The 19,072-nt window shown below is 44.2% G+C and overlaps 1 protein-coding gene across 4 annotated transcripts in view; it reads left to right on the forward strand.

The window, feature by feature from the left end:
- Positions 1-18,770, forward strand: part of EFEMP1 (EGF containing fibulin extracellular matrix protein 1) — a 92,800-nt gene extending 74,030 nt beyond the window's left edge. For 2 of the 4 annotated variants that reach the window (XM_039533064.1, XM_039533061.1), the window contains exons 7-11: positions 4,940-5,059; positions 11,592-11,711; positions 15,204-15,327; positions 15,453-15,648; positions 17,556-18,734. In XM_039533064.1, the coding sequence (XP_039388998.1) occupies positions 4,940-5,059; positions 11,592-11,711; positions 15,204-15,327; positions 15,453-15,648; positions 17,556-17,714 (719 nt within the window). In that variant the 3' untranslated portion in view covers positions 17,715-18,734. Of the gene's footprint in view, positions 1-4,939; positions 5,060-11,591; positions 11,712-15,203; positions 15,328-15,452; positions 15,649-17,555 lie in introns of all 4 variants that reach the window. The other 2 variants (XM_039533062.1, XM_039533063.1) reach the window with 2 other exon arrangements.
- The last annotated feature ends 302 nt before the right edge of the window (positions 18,771-19,072 follow it).

Genomic DNA, 19,072 nt, shown 5'->3' on the forward strand with positions numbered 1-19,072 from the left:
CTACCCTCCAGCGTATCAACCACTCCTCCCAGTTTAGTGTCATCTGCAAACTTGCTAAGGGTGTAGTCCACACCATCCTCCAGATCGTTAATGAAGATATTGAATAAAACCGGCCCCAGCACTGACCCTTGGGGCACCCCACTTGATACCGGCTGCCAACTAGACATGGAACCATTGATCACTACCCGTTGAGCCAGACCATCTAGCCAGTTTTCTATCCACCTTACCGTCCATTCATCCAGCCCATACTTCTTTAACTTGCTGGCAACAATACTGTGGGAGACTGTATCAAAAGCTTTGCTAAAGTCCAGAAATAGCACATCCACTGCTTTCCCCTCATCCACAGAGCCGGTTATCTCATCATAGAAGGCAATTAGGTTAGTCAGGCATGACTTGCCCTTGGTGAATCCATGCTGACTGTTCCTGATCACTTTCCCCTCCTTTAAGTGGTTCAGAATTGATTCCTTGAGGACCTGTTCCATGATTTTTCCAGGGACTGAGGTGAGACTGACTGTCCTGTAGTTCCCTGGATCTTCCTTCTTCCCTTTTTTAAAGATGGGCACTACGTTAGCCTTTTTCCGGTCATCCGGGACCTTCCCCGATCACCATGATTTTTCAAAGATAATGGCCAATGGCTCTGCAATCACATCCACCAACTCCTTTAGCACCCTCGGATGCAGCGCATCCGGCCCCATGGACTTGTGCTCGTCCAGCTTTTCTAAATAGTCCCGAACTACTTCTTTCCCCACAGAGAGCTGGTCACCTCCTCCCCATAACGTGCTGCAGAGTGCAGCTGTCTGGGAGCTGACCTTGTCTGTGAAGACAGAGGCAAAAAAAGCATTGAGTACACTAGCTTTCTCCACATCCTCTGTCACTAGGTTCCCTCCCTCATTCAGCAAGGGGCCCACACTTTCCTTGACTTTCTTCTTGTTGCTAACATATCTGAAGAAACCCTTCTTGTTACTCCTAACATCTCCGGCTAGCTGCAACTCCAAGCGTGATTTGGCCTTCCTAATTTCACACCTGCATGCCTGAGCAATACTTTTATACTCCTCCCTGGTTATTTGCCCAAACTTCCACTTCTTGTAAGCTGTTTTTTTGTGTTTAAGACGAGCAAGGATTTCACTGTTGAGCCAAGCTAGTCACCTGCCATATTTACTTTTCTTCCTACACATCGGGATGGTTTGTTCCTGCAACCTCAATAAGGTTTCTTTAAAATACAGCCAGCTTCCCTCGACTCCTTTCCCCATCATGTTATTCTCCCAGGGGACCTTGCCCATCAGTTCCCTGAGGGAGTCGAAGTCTGCTTTTCTTAAGTCTAGGGTCTCTGTTCTACTGCTCTCCTTTCTTCCTTGTGTCAGGATCCTGAACTCGACCATCTCATGGTCACTGCCTCCCAGGTTCCCATCCACTATTGCTTCCTCTACTATTTCTTCCCTGTTTGTGAGCAACAGGTCAAGAAGAGCTTTTCCCCTAGTTGGTTCCTCCAGCACTTGCACCAGGAAATTGTCCCCTACACTTTCCAGAAACTTCCTGGATTGTCTGTGCACTGCTGTATTGCCCTCCCAGCAGATACAGATTAAAGTCACCCATGAGAACCAGGGCCTGTGATCTAGCAACTTCTGTTAGTTGCTGGAAGAAAGCCTCGTCCACCTCATCCCCCTGGTCCGGTGGTCTGTAGCAGACTCCCACCACGACATCACCCTTGTTGTTCATACTTCTAAATTTAATCCAGAGACTCTCAGGTTTTTCTGCAGTTTCATACCGGAGCTCTGAGCAGTCATACTGCTCTCTTACATACAACGCAACTCCCCCACCTTTTCTGCCCTGCCTGTCCTTCCTGAACAGTTTATATCCATCCATGACAGTACTCCAATCATGTGAGTTATCCCACCAAGTCTCAGTTATTCCAATTACATAATAATTCCTTGACTGTGCCAGGACTTCTAGTTCTCCCTGCTTGTTCCCCAGGCTTCTTGCATTTGTGTATAGACACTTAAAATAACTCGCTGATTGTCCCGCTTTCTCAGTCTGAGACAGGAGTCCTCCCCTCTTGCAGTTTCCTGCTTGTGCTTCCTCCCGGAATCCCACTTCCCCACTTACCTCAGGGCTTTGGTCTCCTTCCCCCGGTGAACCTAGTTTAAAGCCCTCCTCACTAGGTTAGCCAGCCTGCTTGCAAAGATGCTCTTCCCTCTCTTCGTGAGGTGGAGCCCGTCTCTGCCTAGCAATCCTTCTTCTTGGAAGACCATCCCATGGTCAAAGAATCCAAACCCTTCTCTCTGACACCATCTGCGTAGCCATTCGTTGATTTCCACGATTCGACAGCTCAGAAGTCCACAGTGGATACATTCGTGTAGAATCATAGAATATCAGGGTTGGAAGGGACCTCAGGAGGTCATCTAGTCCAACCCCCTGCCCAAAGCAGGACCAATTCCCAACTAAATCATCCCAGCCAGGGCTTTGTCAAGCCTGACCTTAAAAACCTCTAAGGAAGGAGATTCCACCACCTCCCTAGGTAACCCATTCCAGTGCTTCACCACGCTCCTAGTGAAAAAGTTTTTCCTAATATCCAACCTAAACCTGCCCCACTGCAACTTGAGACCATTACTCCTTGTTCTGTCATCTGGTACCACTAAGAACAGTCTAGATCCATCCTCTTTGGAACCCCCTTTCAGGTAATTGAAAGCAGCTATCAAATCCCCCCTCATTCTTCTCTTCTGCAGAATAAACAATCCCAGTGCCCTCAGCCTCTCCTCTTAAGGCATGTGCTCCAGCCCCCTAATCATTTTTGTTGCCCTCCGCTGGACTCTTTCCAATTTTTCCACATCCTTCTTGTAGTGTGGGGCCCAAAACTGGACATAGTACTCCAGATGAGGCCTCACCAATGTCGAATAGAGGGGAATGATCACGTCCCTCGATCTGCTGGCAATACCCCTGCTTATACAGCCCAAAATGCCATTAGCCTTCTTGGCAACAAGGGCACACTGTTGACTCATATCCAGCTTCTTGTCCACTGTAACCCCTAGGTCCTTTTCTGCAGAACTGCTTCCTAGCCATTCAGTCCCTAGTCTGTAACAGTGAATGGGATTCTTCCGTCCTAAGTGCAGGACTCTGCACTTGTCCTTGTTGAACCTCATCAGATTTCTTTTGGCCCAATCCTCTAATTTGTCTAGGTCCCTCTGTAACCTATCCCTACCCTCCAGCATATCTACCACTCCTCCCAGTTTAGTGTCATCTGCAAACTTGCTGAGAGTGCAGTCCACTTCATCCTCCAGATCATTAATGAAGATATTGAACAAAACTGGCCCCAGGACCGACCCTTGGGGCACTCCACTTGAAACCGGCTGCCAACTAGACATGGAGCCGTTGATCACTACCCATTGAGCCTGATGATCTAGCCAGCTTTCTATCCACCTTATAGTCCATTCATCCAGCCCCTACGTCTTTAACTTGCTGGCAAGAATACTGTGGGAGACCATATCAAAAGCTTTGCTATAGTCAAGGAATAACACATGCACTGGTTTCCCCTCATCCACAGAGCCAGTTATCTCCTCATAGAAGTCAACTAGGTTAGTCAGGCATGACTTGCTCTTGGTGAATCCATGCTGACTGTTCCTGATCACTTTTCTCCCCTCTAAGTTCTTCAGAGTTGATTCTTTGAGGACCTGCTCCATGATATTTCCAGGGACTGAGGTGAGGCTGACTGGCCTGTAGTTCCCCGGATCCTCCTTCTTTCCTTTTTTAAAGATGGGCACTACATTAGCCTTTTTCCAGTCATCCGAGACCTCCCCCGATCACCGAGTTTTCAAACTTTTGTATCTCTTGAGAATGGTTGAACTTTAGAGAAGCATATACAGTAAATTTGTTTTTTCTGTCTTTTTGTTTAGTGTTTCTGATAGCATTGTTCTCACAAATGTCACTGCACTTTGATCAAAAAGTATTTAACAGAAAAATGCTTCATAGTCATTCCTCCCCATCCACATCTTAAACATATATGGGCTAAATGTTTTACTCCCTAGTTGAATTTTTTGTGAATGGTTGATTTTAATAGACATTTTGATTGTAGAGAAGTGAATTTTGTCAGTTGTATTAGTTGTATCTGCACCTGAATATTTCTGACATTGTTTATATGCATTTTAAAAGCCCATGAAATAAAAAATATATTAAAACTGTAAAAGTTCAATAATGGTTGCATCTGATAAAACACATTAGGATGTGAATGAAGAGTATTTTCTCTTGTATTCCTCCTCTATGTACACTAAAAATCTACATACAAGATGATACACATAAATAAAGTAGTCAACGGTGTATGGAAAATAAGTGTTAAAGACTCCAGAGGGATGTATTGCAGGTTCCTGTACATAACTTTCCATTGAAAATGCCTCCTTTTTCAGATTGCAGTATCCTCACACATGTTCTTAAGATAGGAACATCTTAGAAATAATCTAATATCAAAAAATGACTTCCCCCAATATGTTCTATGTCTTAGAGCTTTGCAAAACTCTCTACTGGTCTCAATGGCATATGTTATAATTGTAATGGAATTTAAAGGAACAGATTTTAAGAGTAATAAATAGCTCAGATAAAATCACTGCATGCTGAGAAGTCTTATCAGTATGTGTTCCTTATATCAATTATTTATAGACTTGGCATTTCATACCTGGAAAAAAAGATGCTGGAATGTGGAGTTTAATAGCTGTACTAAACATTTTTGGAAGAGTTCATTACATGTTAGAATAACTCTCATTCCTGGAAAAATATTCCAATTTTTCTACAAGGAATGAAGAGCATAGATCCGACACTGTTCTAGCAACTGCAAAATCTTTATTGATACAATCTACTAACTTTTGCAAAGTGGTGGACCCAATCAATTTGATCAGCTTAATTATCAGATACAAAGAACAAGATGTGCATGAAGATATGTAACCTTTCCTTTCAGACATAAACGAATGTGATGCCAACAACCCATGCGCACAACAATGCTACAATATACTTGGTTCTTTTATCTGTCAGTGTAATCCAGGATTTGAGTTAAGCAGTGACAGAATCAACTGTGAAGGTAAACTACGCTTTATACATAATGTCATAATAGAAAGATATTGATACATGATAAGTGCCATTTTCTGATTCTGCAATTTTTCTGAGAAGTTATTCTGTGAATTAAAAGGTATGCGTGGTTCTAGTCAGACTGAGGTCTGGCATCCCTATTAGTGGGTACAGTTTGCAGCCATAAAATTTGATATAATATTTTTGCACCTGCCAGAATAGAATTGCAGACACATGTGCGAGTAGTTGTACCTATATTCAGGTAGGTAGAGATGCTGCTACTCAGATCATAGAATCATAGAATATCAGGGTTGGAAGGGACCTCAGGAGGTCATCTAGTCCAACCCCCAGTTCAAAGCAGGATCAATTCCCAACTAAATCATCCCAGCCAAGGCTTTGTCAAGCCTGACCTTAAAAACCTCTAAGGAAGGAAATTCCACCACCTCCCTAGGTAACCCATTCCAGTGCTTCACCACGTTCCTAGTGAAAAAGTTTTTCCTAATATCCAACCTAAACCTGCCCCACTGCAACTTGAGACCATTACTCCTTGTTCTGTCATCTTCTACCACTGAGAACAGTCTAGATCCATCCTCTTTGGAACCCCCTTTCAGGTAATTGAAAGCAGCTATCAAATCTCCCCTCATTCTTCTCTTCTGCAGACTAAACAATCCCAGTTCCCTTAGCCTCTCCTCATAAGTCATGTGCTCCAGCTCCCTCATCATTTTTGTTGTCAGATGTGCACTCACAATTCAGTTGCAAGCACAAAATTGCATATACACATTTTTCAGGCAACACCTGGGGCGGGGGACACACTTCTGAAAACTTACTCCTGAAACTAACTTAAATGGTATTTGATCTAATACAGAAGATCACAACAAACTAGAAATGAAGGCAAACCTAAACAAGGATAATTCTGTGTGGTGTAAAATTGCTCTGAACAAATCCTCTTAAACTTGTCATTCCAAAGAAGAAACAGTTGTGCCTTTGAGATGCTTTTATGCAAGTGGATGTCCAAACAGCATACATGTCCTGACAATTATACAATTAGCACTTAATTTTCTCTGTCCGAACCCCACTGGTATCCTCTAGGCAACTTTGGAGACATGGTGATCGTAGGGAGCAGGAGCAAGCCTTCAACATGATGTCTCCAAAGAGCTCGCAGCCCAAGAGTAAAGGACTGAGCTCAGGTCTCCAATATGATAAGACACATTACAGTAATGTCAAGACACCCCCTAATTCTGTTGATTCATCTATTTTTTCAGAAAGATCACATAAGTTGCTAAATAAAATTAAATTCCATCCTAAATTGCTTTTGCTGACAGCTAATCAATTAGGCAAAGCTACAAAAGCCAAAAGAGAATGGCATGCAGCCAATACTATTTGAAGGGAGAAAATGGTCCTTATCCTCTTCCCAAGAGCAGTTTACATTGATTACAATGGGAGTTCCATACATATGTGAGGGCAAAACATTTCCCCTGAACTAAATAACTAAAGTGGTAAATGCTTTGCTCAAGGGGGGAAAAATCACATTTTGGAACACTAAAAAATGACTTTCTAAAATTATTTTCCCAAACCTGTTCTGAAGGCTTTTCATTTAATCTCAGTTTCCTAGAGTATATTTCTTAAAAATCTGATCTTTAGAGATAGTTAAATATACCCAGTAGAATTAGCTTTTTGGTGACAACTTTAAGTTGCTTAAGCATAGCATTCATTTCAGATTATGGAGAACTTCCTTCTTTCAGACTGGATATATTTTACTTCTCTTAAAGCTAATGTGTAGTAATTGTAAATTAATATATTAATACTTCAACTGCTTGCTCATATCGATTCCAATTAGGTGTGCGCGCACCCCATGCACAGCTGTCGGAAAGTTTCTCCCCTAGCAGTATCCGTTGGGTCAGCTGTGGAGCCCCGTGGAGTGGTGCCTGCATTGCGCTCAATATATACCCTTGCCAACCTAGCACCCCCTCAGTTCCTTCTTACCACCCATTGATGATGTTGGAACTGTGGCATCTTGTTCTGCAAGTTCTCCATGTTTCCCTAGCTTTGGTAGATAGTTGTTGTTTGTTTTTTGTTGGTAGTTCTTTGTTTTTGTTTTAGTTAGTGGCAATCGGGTTGGGGAGTTACCCTCCACCCCGACTATTTTTCTTTGGGGCTTCATGCCCAAGTCCCCGGGATTCAAGCCCTGCGAGTCCTGCTCCAAGCCTATGCCAATAGGCGACCCCCATGACTCTTGCCTAAGTGGGGGGGCTCACCAAGCCAAGAAGTGCAGGATCTGCAAGGGATTTCGTCCTCGGACTAAAAAAGAGCGGGACTTTCACCTGAAGCAGCTCCTTATGGAGGTGGCACTTAGTCCCCAGCCTCCTTCAGCGTGGCAGGACCCAGCAGCGAGTTCTTTGGTGCGCAGCGCCCCGGTAGCAGTAGTGGAGGCAGCACCATGGTTGGACTCTGGCTGAGACCTGCGGCACCGCCGCTCCCCAGCACTGAAGCCGGCAACATCAACGCAACAGCGCTCCCACTCCCCGGCACCGAAGCGGCACTGAAAGCTAGAGAAGGGTGGCTCTCCTTCCCAGAGACCCACTTCCCTGGAGCCAGCCACTGTGGCACATCCCCAAGGGGAGAGCCCAGCAGCGAAGGTTGTGGAAATGGCACCATCAACTTCAGCCCCACGGGGGGAACCGTTGAGTCTGGTGCCATTGGACTCCCCAGCCTGCAGCATTGTGGAAGTGGGGGACCTCATCGCCATGATGGCAGCAAGGTGCCCTCTGCTCCCTGCTAAGCCTCCAGTGCCATAGCGGACGGCATCGTCTCAAGGCAAGCCAGCACTGATCTGACCTTCAGCACCATCGGCTCCATCGGTCGAGCCTCTGCACCACTCCCATTCCCGGCACCGCTCCTGTTCCCAGCACCTCTTGGAGTCCCAGCACTGCTCTCCATCACGACACTGGTCGGACTCGCAGCATCGCTCTGGTTCGTGTCGATGCTCCCAATCATGATGCCGCTCCGCCCGCTGGTCGCAGAGCAGATCCCAGACCCAGCACCAATTCTGGTGCCGTTCATCATCTCGATGCAGCTCCAGGCCACGGTACCTCTCCAGATCCTGGTACCGCTGCATGTCCTGACACCGGTCCCCAGTCTCTCAGCATCACTCTCTTTCTCCTTGACATCGCTCACCAGCGCAGATTTGCTCAGCAGTGCCCTGGCCCTCATGGTCCAGTTCTCGTTCCTCGGGTTTGGAGATGAGATTGCAGTTTTCAGACCGGGACTGCTGCCAGTTGGACTGTGGCTGCTCTGATGTGGGGGCAGGACCATGGCAGCGCACAGGCAGGGGCCTACCCAGTGGCTGTTCTGGACCCCATGGGCATACCACCAGGCCCAGGGTGCACAGTGTGGTGCTTCCTGGTTGGCCACTTCTGAAACATAGGTACCTCTGACGGTCGGCCCACTCCTGAGGGTGTGGAGGAGATGTCATGACCCCTCCCACCTCGAGACCCCCTCTGACTCCAGTTCCTGAGCTTGGGCCTTTGGTCAGCGATGCAGGACATCAGGCCCCCATGGCACGGGGGGGTCAGGATGACCCTCTCCCCCTGTAGCCTCTTCATCGTCCTTCCTGATGCGGCTGTGGTGGGCACCTCTATCTCTGGCCCCGCCCCCCATAGATATCCGTGCTTATCAGAACCTCCTGCGCAGGGTGGCACGCAACATGAACCTGCAGGCCGAGGAGGTGGTGGAATTGGAGGACCCGGTGGTGGACATTTTGGCCCAAGAAGGTCTGTCAAGGGTGGCCCTGCCCCTCATCAAGACCTTCCAGACCAATGCCAAAACCATCTGGCCTCCATTGCCCCTACATCCAAAGGAGTCAAATGTAAATACTTTGTCCCATTGAAGGGGTATGATTATTTGTTCAAGCACCCACAGCCCTGCTCACTGGTGGTTGTGGCCATGAATGAGAAAGAGAGGCTCAGTGCCCAAGTTGAAGGACGCCAAGCAGCTGGACATGTTTGGCCACAAGGTGTACTCCACGAGTGGGCTCCAGCTCCAAATTGCCAATCAGCAGGCACTCCTGAGCTGCTACAACTTTAACTCCTGGAACTCCAGGCTGAATTTCAAGGAGCTTGTGCCTCCTGAGTCCAGGGACTGGGGCCCTTGTCGATGAGGGCAAGATGGTGGCATGGACCTCTTTACAGGCCTCATTGGACACTGTAGACTTGGCCACGCATACCTTGTCCTCGGGGATTGCCATGAGGCGCACTTCCTGGCTACAAGCCTCTGGCCTGCCACCTGAGGTTCAGCAGACACTGCAGGACCTAGCCTTTGATGGGGAGGGCCTGTTCGTGGAGCAGACTAACTCTAGGCTGCATAGCCTTAAGGGCTCAAGCGACCCTGAAGTCCCTGGGTATGCACACCCCAGCAACCCAGCAGAAGCATTTCAAGCCCCAACAGCCTCAGCAGCACTCCTATCCTCCTTGTCCAAGGCAGGACTTTTACAGGCGGTTGGGGAGGAATGGCAGGAGGAAGCCCTCCAACCCCCCATCTGGGCAAGGCCAGGGCCTGATCAAACCATCGTCGGGTTCCTAGCAGGCCTTTTGAAGGGACGCCCAATGACAGTGTACCAGACTTACCCCTGGATCCTTCCTCACCGTTTTTTAATCATTTATCCTATTTCCACCCTCCCACTCCCCTTCCCTATCCCTCTTCAGGGACCCCTCTCACAAGCAGTCCTTATTCAGGAGGTTCAGGCACTCCTCGCCATGGGGGCGATAGAAGAGGTGCTGTGGGTACTAAGGGGCAAGGAGTTTTGCGTCCTTTCTTCCTGGCATCCAGAACATGCTTGCAGACCGTCTCAGCAGGTCCTTCCACTCGCACGAGTGGTCTCTCTGGCCGGATGTCGTCCACCTCATCTTCCAAAGGTGGGGGTTTCCCCAGGTCGACCTGTTTGCCACTTGCAGCAACAGGAAGTGCCCAGCATTCTGCTCCATCCAAGGTCGCAGCCTGGGCTCCCTCACGGTCGTGTTTCTCATTCCCTGGACAGGTCGCCTGCTCTACACCTTCCCTCCATTCCCCCTGGTGCACAAGGTCCTGCTCAAGATCCGCAGGGACGGGGTGAGGGTGATTCTGTAGCTTCAGCATCCTTCCCGACCTGCTCACTCAGGACCATGGTCGCCTCTGTCATCCCAACCTGCGGTCCCTCCACCTCGCGGCTTGGAAGCTGCATGGCTGAACCCCATGGAGCTTCTGTGTTCAGACCCCGTAAGGCTGGGCAGCAGGAAGCCCTCTACTCAAGCCACATATATGGCAATTTAGAAACGGTTTTCATGTTGGTGTGACCAGCTCTGCACACACAACCTCCAGGTACCGGTGCCCCTCATTTTGGAGTACCTCTTGCACCTGAAACAGCAAGGCCTGGTGGCATTCTCCATGCAGGTTCACGTCGCTGCCATCTCAGCTTTTCACCCAGGTGCATCTGGCCACTGTCTTCACCAACCCTCTGGTTGGTCGCTTTCTCAAAGGCTTGGACCATCTCAATCCTCAGATCCAGCAGCCTATCCCTGCATGGGACCTTAACCTGGTCCTTTCACGACTCATGGGGCCCCCATTCGAACCACTGGCCACTTGCTCCCTCCTGTATCTTTCCTGGAAGACAGCTTTCCTGGTTGCCATTATGTCAGCGAGACGTGTCTCCGAGCTGAAGGCCCTCACCTCAGAACCGCCTTACATGGTCTTCCACAAGGATAAGGTACAACTCTGACAACACCTAGCCTTTCTCCCAAGGTGGTGTCAGCCTTTCACACAAGCCAGGATAGTTTCTTGTCCATTTTTTACCCGAAACCTCATGCTGGTCCCCGGCAACAGTGGCTGCATTCCCTCGATGTCCACAGGGCCCTAGCTTTCTACATTGAGCATGCTAATCCCAGCTCTTACCACACAGCCCACTAGGGCCCAGGCCTCATCAGCGGCATTCCTGGCCCAGGTACTGATCCAAGAAATCTTCAGGGCAGCGATTTGGTTCTCGGTGCATACCTTCGCCTCACACTACGCCATCGTCCGGCACACCAGAGACGATGCAGCTTTCGGTAGAGCAGTGCTACAGTCAACATTCCTTCACTCCAACCCCAGCCCCTAGGTAAGGCTTGGGAGTCACCTAATTGGAATTGATATGAGCAAGCACTCAAAGAAGAAAAAACGGTTACTCACCTTTGTAATTGTTGTTCTTCAGGATATGTTGCTCATATCCATTCCAAACCCGCCCCTCTTCCTCACTGTCAGAGTAGCTGGCAAGAAGGAACTGAGGGGGTGCCGAGTTGTCAGGGTCACATATTGAGCCCCATGCAGGCGCCACTCCTGGGGCTCCATAGCCAATCCGACAGATGCTGCTAGGGGAAAAACTTTCAGACAGCCGTGCACGCGGTACATGCATACCTAATTGGAATGGACATGAGCAACACATCTCGAAGAACAACAGTTACAAAGGTGAGTAACCATTTTTTACTGTGAGAAGATAGGTTTTTAAGACAATAAGTTCAAACTATTTTGCTGTTCTGCAGATATTGATGAATGCAGAACTTCAAGTTACATATGCCAGTATCAGTGTGTCAATGAACCAGGGAAATTTTCATGCATCTGCCCTGAAGGATACCAGGTGGTAGGAGCTAGAACATGTCAAGGTAAGTGTACTGATCTTTAACATTTTAAACTACTGCAATATTAACATTTAAAACAAGACTATGACTACAAGTTTTGTGTGTGTGTGTGTGTGTATCTTTTGTAACAGGATTACTCATATACTAGAGTAAGAGAGGGTACAACATTGCTTGACAATTATGTGACAATTGCCACATAAAATTCTGGTCTCTCTCTTGGGATTTTTATGATTTCAGAACACAATTTTCAAACTTGGGTGTGTAGTAAATTTAGATCCCTACATCCATAGTTAGACACTTAAACAAGCAGCCTGATACACAGAGAGATGAGTACCTCTGAAAATCAAGCCAGTTGTTCAGGTATCTAAATATGGAGTTACATCAGCTGTTCCATTTTACATAGACTCCTGAGTCACATCACACCACAAGTGAAAGACAACTGTTCTTTCCAGTAACAGAAAAAAGGTGCGAGAATTTTTCAAAAGCATATTGAATGTATAGTATATTTATAAAACAAAACAAATGTACATATATCAACATTCAAATCATTTTTCTTTCCCTTCTGCTGCTACAGGCCCGATGGGGCTTATGTTAAATACATGAAGTGATCTCTCTCACCTAGGAAAGTACTCTGTATTGTGAAATCAAACAAACAGCACAGTATACTAATTATAAGAGCTGTATGCTATATAAGCCAGAAAATTGTTGAAGCAGTCTTGATTTTTAGAATTTAATAATTTTGCAACTTATTCTCAATAAAGAACAAGGAAATAACACAAATGGATTCTCTGTCACTATTTTGGAGGCTCCGCAGTAACTCCATAACTGAAGTTGTAACTAAGCTTCTGTTCTAAATCTGAATATGACAGTTCTTATCTGCAAGCTACCCTCCAGCAGAAATTCCTCATGCATACTGTCTTCTTAGACTAGGTTGGTTTTGTTAGTTTGTTTTTAATTAGAGCTTAATTTGACAAAATATTTTGCAGAATTTTTTATTTTGGTTTTGAAAGAGTAATTTTTTTTAGAAACATCTCCTTTAAGAGATTTGGTCTAGAAACTTCAAACTTATTTCATTCAGTTCTTCTCAGGGATAATGAGTACTTTTGAGTATTTTAAAGATGGATGGGTGATTAATTTTAGAAGGTTATTTGTTGTTATTATTTGGTGTTTTGAAACCTTTGGTATGTTTTGGGAGAAATTGTAGATTCAGCTAACCCTTCAGACTTGTGTGATCTCATTTTTGCAACTTTTTTAAAAAAAAGTCATGAACATTAATACTGACTACATGAGCAGAAAGTGCACTAGTCATTATTTCCTTAACATCCACATCTCCCCATAACCCAGCGTTCCCCTTTCCTGCACTTTTTCTGCTCCAGACACTCTCAGCTCCACCCACAGCTACTCTCTCCTAAATCATAGCTCCCATCAGGAAGGTCAGAGAAGGGTGAATCTTCACAAACCCACTCATTGCCCTCAAACCATTGCTCTTTGATATAGCAGCTCCTCCAGCACCACTCTTAGAAGATTCTCCCTGCTTCTCCAAACTCCTCTCTGGTGAGATAGAGCAGATACTGCTGTGCTTTGCTTTCTGGGACAGGGTCTTCACCTTCTGCAAGAGGTGAAAGTATAAGAGGCAGATGAGGGAAGATTTTCTCAAACACACCCAACCCCATCAGAAAGGCAGAATCTCCATTCCTGTCTCTGATAATTTGAAGCCTTGTGGCATATTTACTTCCCTACCAGTCATGCAAGACAAAGATGACTTAATGTTTAGAACAAGCCGCAGTGTACAGATCAATGGGGTAGGCATGGCATACACTGAATGCAACACATCACAGGAGCCCAGCACAGGGCAGCTGGGCTCCAATGTCATTTAGAGAATAAGTTCTGGGCATTGTAGGTATGGGTACAGTGGGGCAGAAAGGCTGGGAGAGAAGAAACAGCAGGCACAGCAAACTGGCAGAACCACTAGAAGGCATATGGATAGAGGCAGGAGACTGGAAAGTCAAGAAGGTAGGTGAGGCTCATTGAGCCAATTGTGGCCCTGGATGGGTACAGGGAATGTCAAAACCCCAATTCACCCCCTGCAAGTGACCTGTCAGTGCTGGAGCACAGGAACCGCCTCTTCCCCAGAATCAATCTACTACCTTCCTTACTGCCACCCATACAGAGTGTGAGTGTTCTACCAGCTTCAGGTTCAAGAAACCTATGAAAGGAAGGTGGTCGGGGGGAAACCCTGGGTCAGATTTGCACGTATCTGTGTTTTAAACACTTTCTATAAAACCAAAGGGTATTCTCAGATAAAAAAATTGAAAGTTAAAGATGAAAAATATATCAGTTAAATAAAGCCTCATTGACTGTTATGATGTTCTATATATATAAAAAATTAAATAAGCCTTTGAAAGCCAGGCAATTCATAAATGAGGCCCCACAAACCAAGCCTGATCCTCTTTCTCTATTGATGCCCACCCTTTACCTGCCCACCAGAAATCTTCCTTCTAACAACAAATATCTCACCAAGCTGTGTTGTTATGAACTAGGACTCTTAATACATCAGAATATTTGTACTATATAGTATAATTTAATATATTTCTTTAGTCTATTGCAGTGGTTCTCAAAACAAATTTTCTGCAGACCACTTGAAAATTGCTGAGGGTCTTGGTGGACCACTTAATGATCTTTCCAAATGTTGTTTATACCATTAGCTAACTGTTGTAAAGCACTTTGGATAAAAGTACTATATAAAAAAACCCTTAATAATAATAAACTTTTTTGTTCTACAAATAAAAGCACACAACTCACATTTTAATATCAGTAGTATTACCTTTCTAATGCAATGGATGTGCCCTCTCTCCCCCGCCGCAGCAGCCTCCGAGCTGGGGCTGGGAAGGAGGGCCGTCTCTCCCTGGCAGCCTCAGTCCTGGAGATGGGGAAAGTCACCACTTTCTCTGGCCGCCACAGCCCTGCACATCCCAAATTATCCCCACCCCCTCTTCTCACCCCACTGCCCGCTCACACCTACCTCTTATTCCCCCAAGGCCACCACCTCACCTTACATGTGCGTCTTCTCCAGGGTCCAGGCACCTAATTAGTGGAGCCATGCCTGCTCAGCTCCACTAATTAGGTGGGTGGCCCTTCATTCTCTCATGTGTGGCTGCCCAGCTGCGCACCTTAGAGGGAACTATCCACGTACCACCTGAATGGAGCTCACGGACCACTGGTGGTACGTGGACCACAGTTTGAGAACCTCTGGTCTATTGGATGTGTTCAGTCAATTTAAACCAAGAGTCAACTTGATAAATACATTCAGTTTCTGCATAGAAGAATCCTACTCCAGAAGGCCTTAGAAGAGAGGTGGGGAGCAGGGGGTGTTGGGTTTCCTCAGTGCAGAAGCAGGAGGCATTTTGTTTGTTTTTAAACTAAAACACTCCCTTATAGGTTTTTTCATACCAACTTTGCATTCCATCTACATTTACTTAGACTGGGAATTGATATGGTTCCTTCCTTCCTATCTAGATATAAATGAATGTGAGACTACTAATGAATGCAGAGAGGATGAAATGTGCTGGAATTATCATGGTGGATTTCGTTGTTACCCAAGAAATCCTTGTCAAGAACCTTATGTCCTGACATCTGAGAAGTAAGAAAAACCACACATAGTTTGTAGGATTATCCTTAATAGGCAGCATTACTAATTACAACTGAAAGAGCATCCTGCTAGTTTGCACATGAACCAAGTTTGATCCATTTTTGTTTGTTTTTCAGTCGCTGTGTTTGCCCAGTTTCCAATGCCATTTGTCGAGAGCTGCCATACTCTATTGTGTACAAATACATGAGCATCCGGTCAGACAGAACTGTGCCCTCTGATATCTTCCAAATTCAGGCAACAACTATTTACCCCAATACTATAAACACTTTCCGGATTAAGTCTGGAAACGAAAATGGAGAATTCTACCTGCGAGTAAGTATTGTAGGGGGCCAGACCAGTGCAAGCATGAAAAGAGAATTGGGAGATGTGTTGGTAAAGCCAGTGCTACAGTGCTTTGGCTGTTTTTCATAGCCATAAAAACAATTCTGCTCTGTAAAAAATGGTATTTTGGCATCCTATATTTATTGTCTCTCTATAATTTCCCTATCAAATGTGCTAAGTTTACAAGTAAAAAGATGTTCTCTTCTATTAGCCCTGCAAACTCAATCTCTGAGGTTCTTTTCATTCAGTGCATTATCACTGATAATAAGGTTCAGCAAGACAAATTAAGACCCATGTGAACCCATTGTCTTCAAATTATGTTCCCTTTCATAAGAGGATTTCATAAGTATTCACTATAATCATCTGGAAAATAAATACAGATGCAAGTCCTTGAAGAAAAATGGAGCGCTATAAAGACTGCTGTGGTCCTCAGAGCTATAGACGCCCAAATGACCATATAACAACCAAACGGCTAGGAGAAGAATTCTTTGGTATTGGAAAATGAACTACTAGACTGCTGGTTTGGGGAAACTGAGATGTGATTTAGTGACAGTCTATCCTTGGGGCTAAAAGAAGCCCTCAGTGTAACAGGTCAAAGCTGATGTTCAATTATGACTCTTATAAGGCAGAGCCATGCTGAGATTGGGGAGGACGAGGTGTTGCTCTGTGCCCAACATGGTGTCTGTAGGCATTAAGTCCCTGAAAGGGGGAATGAGGGGAGGGCTTCACCCCTTTACTTCAGCTGCTTAAATATACCCACCATAGATATCGTAGTATGCAGAGAGGGCAGGGACATGCCCCTTGAGGGGTTGCTATCCCTGCCAGGGGTCCAGATGGCACCCCTCTACATCTTGCATTCCCAAGGTCAGCACCCAGATTATGGCTGTCCTGCATTTGAAGGGGAGAGTTATGAAAGGATTTCTTATGCCTCACTCTGTTCCCCAGTGTATCTGTACTATAGTGGTCACTGTTGGCTCTTAGCTTTTAATATATTTTATTTGCATGACATTTCTTTTCTCTACTGTAAAAAGTAAAAACTGCCATAGTCTGGGATCTAATGCTCTGACCTCAGACCAGAGCTGGATTAATAATATATGGAGCTATGTCTATCTCATAGGACTGGATGATCATTGAATCTGATCTCCTACCTTTGTTAGGAGAACCAAGTATTGTCCCTAACAGGTTCCCCCTGCTCCCTAAATGGCTCCTGCAAGGATTGAACTCATATTCCTGGGTTTAATAGGCCAATGCTCAAACCACTGAGCTATCCCTTCCCCCAGGTGTAAGCACTATAAATCCATGCCTATGGCCCCAACTTCTTCACTCATATGCTGCGCTCAGAATCTCAGCTTTCATTAAAATATACATAACATATTATGATGGAGTGGTAGCAACACCGGAGTTAAGGCTGCAGCAAAGGTTTCATTTTGATGGGGTTTGAAGATCTTTATTTTTCAGGAGTGTTATAAAAGTTTCAGGAAACAAAACACAGACATTAGAATTCACGTCATTTGACTGTTTTGTGATGGGTCTCTGTAGACTGGGCTGATGCAAATGGAGTAATAAGATGTCAGAAACAACTACTTTTTAAAATGTTTGAAAGAGGTCTCACCTTTCTCTGGTCCCTTTTGGAAAAGTATTTGTAAGCTCCTGGGATCCAATTTTTGTCTCACATACTACCTTACATCTGCTATGTATAATCATCAAAACTAGGTTTAATATTGTTATAGTTATTTAAAAATGTTAAAATAATGCTTGAGTTATGCATTATGATGATGTCTGAGATTAATTATTTTACAGGGAAGCAATGTATATAGGCAGCGTGTGGACGTAACTAAAGAATGATTTCAGATTTGCCTGAATGAAACAGTTTTATCTTTGCTATATTTTTTTTTCAGCAAACAAGTGCAATAAGTGCAATGCTCGTACTGGTGAAATCACTATCGGGACCAAGAGAACATATTGTAGATCTGGAGATGCTGACGGTCAACAGTTTGAACTATCGTACAAGTTCAGTGCTAAGATTAACAATAATAGTGGGACCGTACTCATTTTAGTTATTAACCCTTCACAGGCACCTAAAGCAGCCAAAGAATATTATCTTAAAGAAAGCACTTACTACTTTATTTATAGATTTTGCTTCTTTTTTTTTTAAGATTTATTTAGTAAATCAATATCTATAATCAACACATTATACCTGTTATTCAAAATTAATACATGTGTTCCATATTATAATGTGGGTGTTGTCACTTGCTGTATAAAGACTAAAGTCTTGCCTTAATTACTGTACTTGGATTAGACATCTACATATTACACTTTTGTACAAGAAATATATGCTTACACTATTTTGTAAAACTTCACTTTTCCTAGCCAAGTAGTCATACAATTAAAAGGTGATCTCCTGTGTTGTTTATAATAGATTTTAAGTTCTAGCACAGTTACATTGAATCTCAAAAAGGATAATATAGCATTAATGAAATACAAAATAAAAGCTTTCTAATAGGTTACAATGTATTTCTCCTTTTTAATTGCCTTGTAAGAAAGGATAAAGGTCAATAAAAATTTATTTTTTAGACACTTATGTGCTATCAAGTTGTTTTTTTAATTTGGTGTGGCATAAATGAACATTGCAAAAAATATTTAGCATTAGATGTTTCTTAAGGATCTGAAACTCTCAGAGGAAAATCATCAACCAAGAAATATTTCTGTATGTGTATGACTGCTTGTTTATGAGAATGGTACTACTAGTTTTTGTGTAGAGGGATACTGCATTTCTAGACAGAATTTAAATGCTACTCTTCCAGAAATACAAAATTGTATACTTAGACTTCAGAACATTTACTTGATTATTACGTTTTATGCCATATTTTCGAGCAATTGGTCCTATTCCTGTTTTCTATAACTTGGATTTTTGTTTTTCATGTACAGTGTTCATAGTAATTCAAGAATTAATACATCTTCCTTGTAATATGTAAGACCTTCTCTTATTTCTTGTTTAAAATGTAATAGTTTATACTTTGGTGTACAAAGTTTTTTAATAAATAAATCTCTCTCCCATAGTGAGTTATTTAGTCTTAAGATATTTTATATTGAATAACTGTAAATTGGCCAAATCCTCAGCTGGTATGAATCAGCATAGATCCATTGACTTCCATAGTGGTATTCCTAAATCCAGCACTTCTCACAGGCACGTCTGTTAAAGTTTTATATGGTAATTACAAACAAAGTCTTTTAAAAATAACATTTCATTGTTCATTCTTGTTCGCTTTCTTAATCTGAATTTTTATAAAGGTGGGCTGAGCATATTAGGGTCAGTTTTCCATTAATTTATTAGTAATTTACTGACTTACCTTTGGATTGCTTATTAACCCTTACAACACTCTTCCATTAACTGTTCTGTTCCCAGTCAGACCTG

This window comes from Mauremys reevesii, linkage group 3, assembly GCF_016161935.1.
Source record: "Mauremys reevesii isolate NIE-2019 linkage group 3, ASM1616193v1, whole genome shotgun sequence".
NCBI classification, from domain to species: Eukaryota; Metazoa; Chordata; order Testudines; family Geoemydidae; genus Mauremys; species Mauremys reevesii.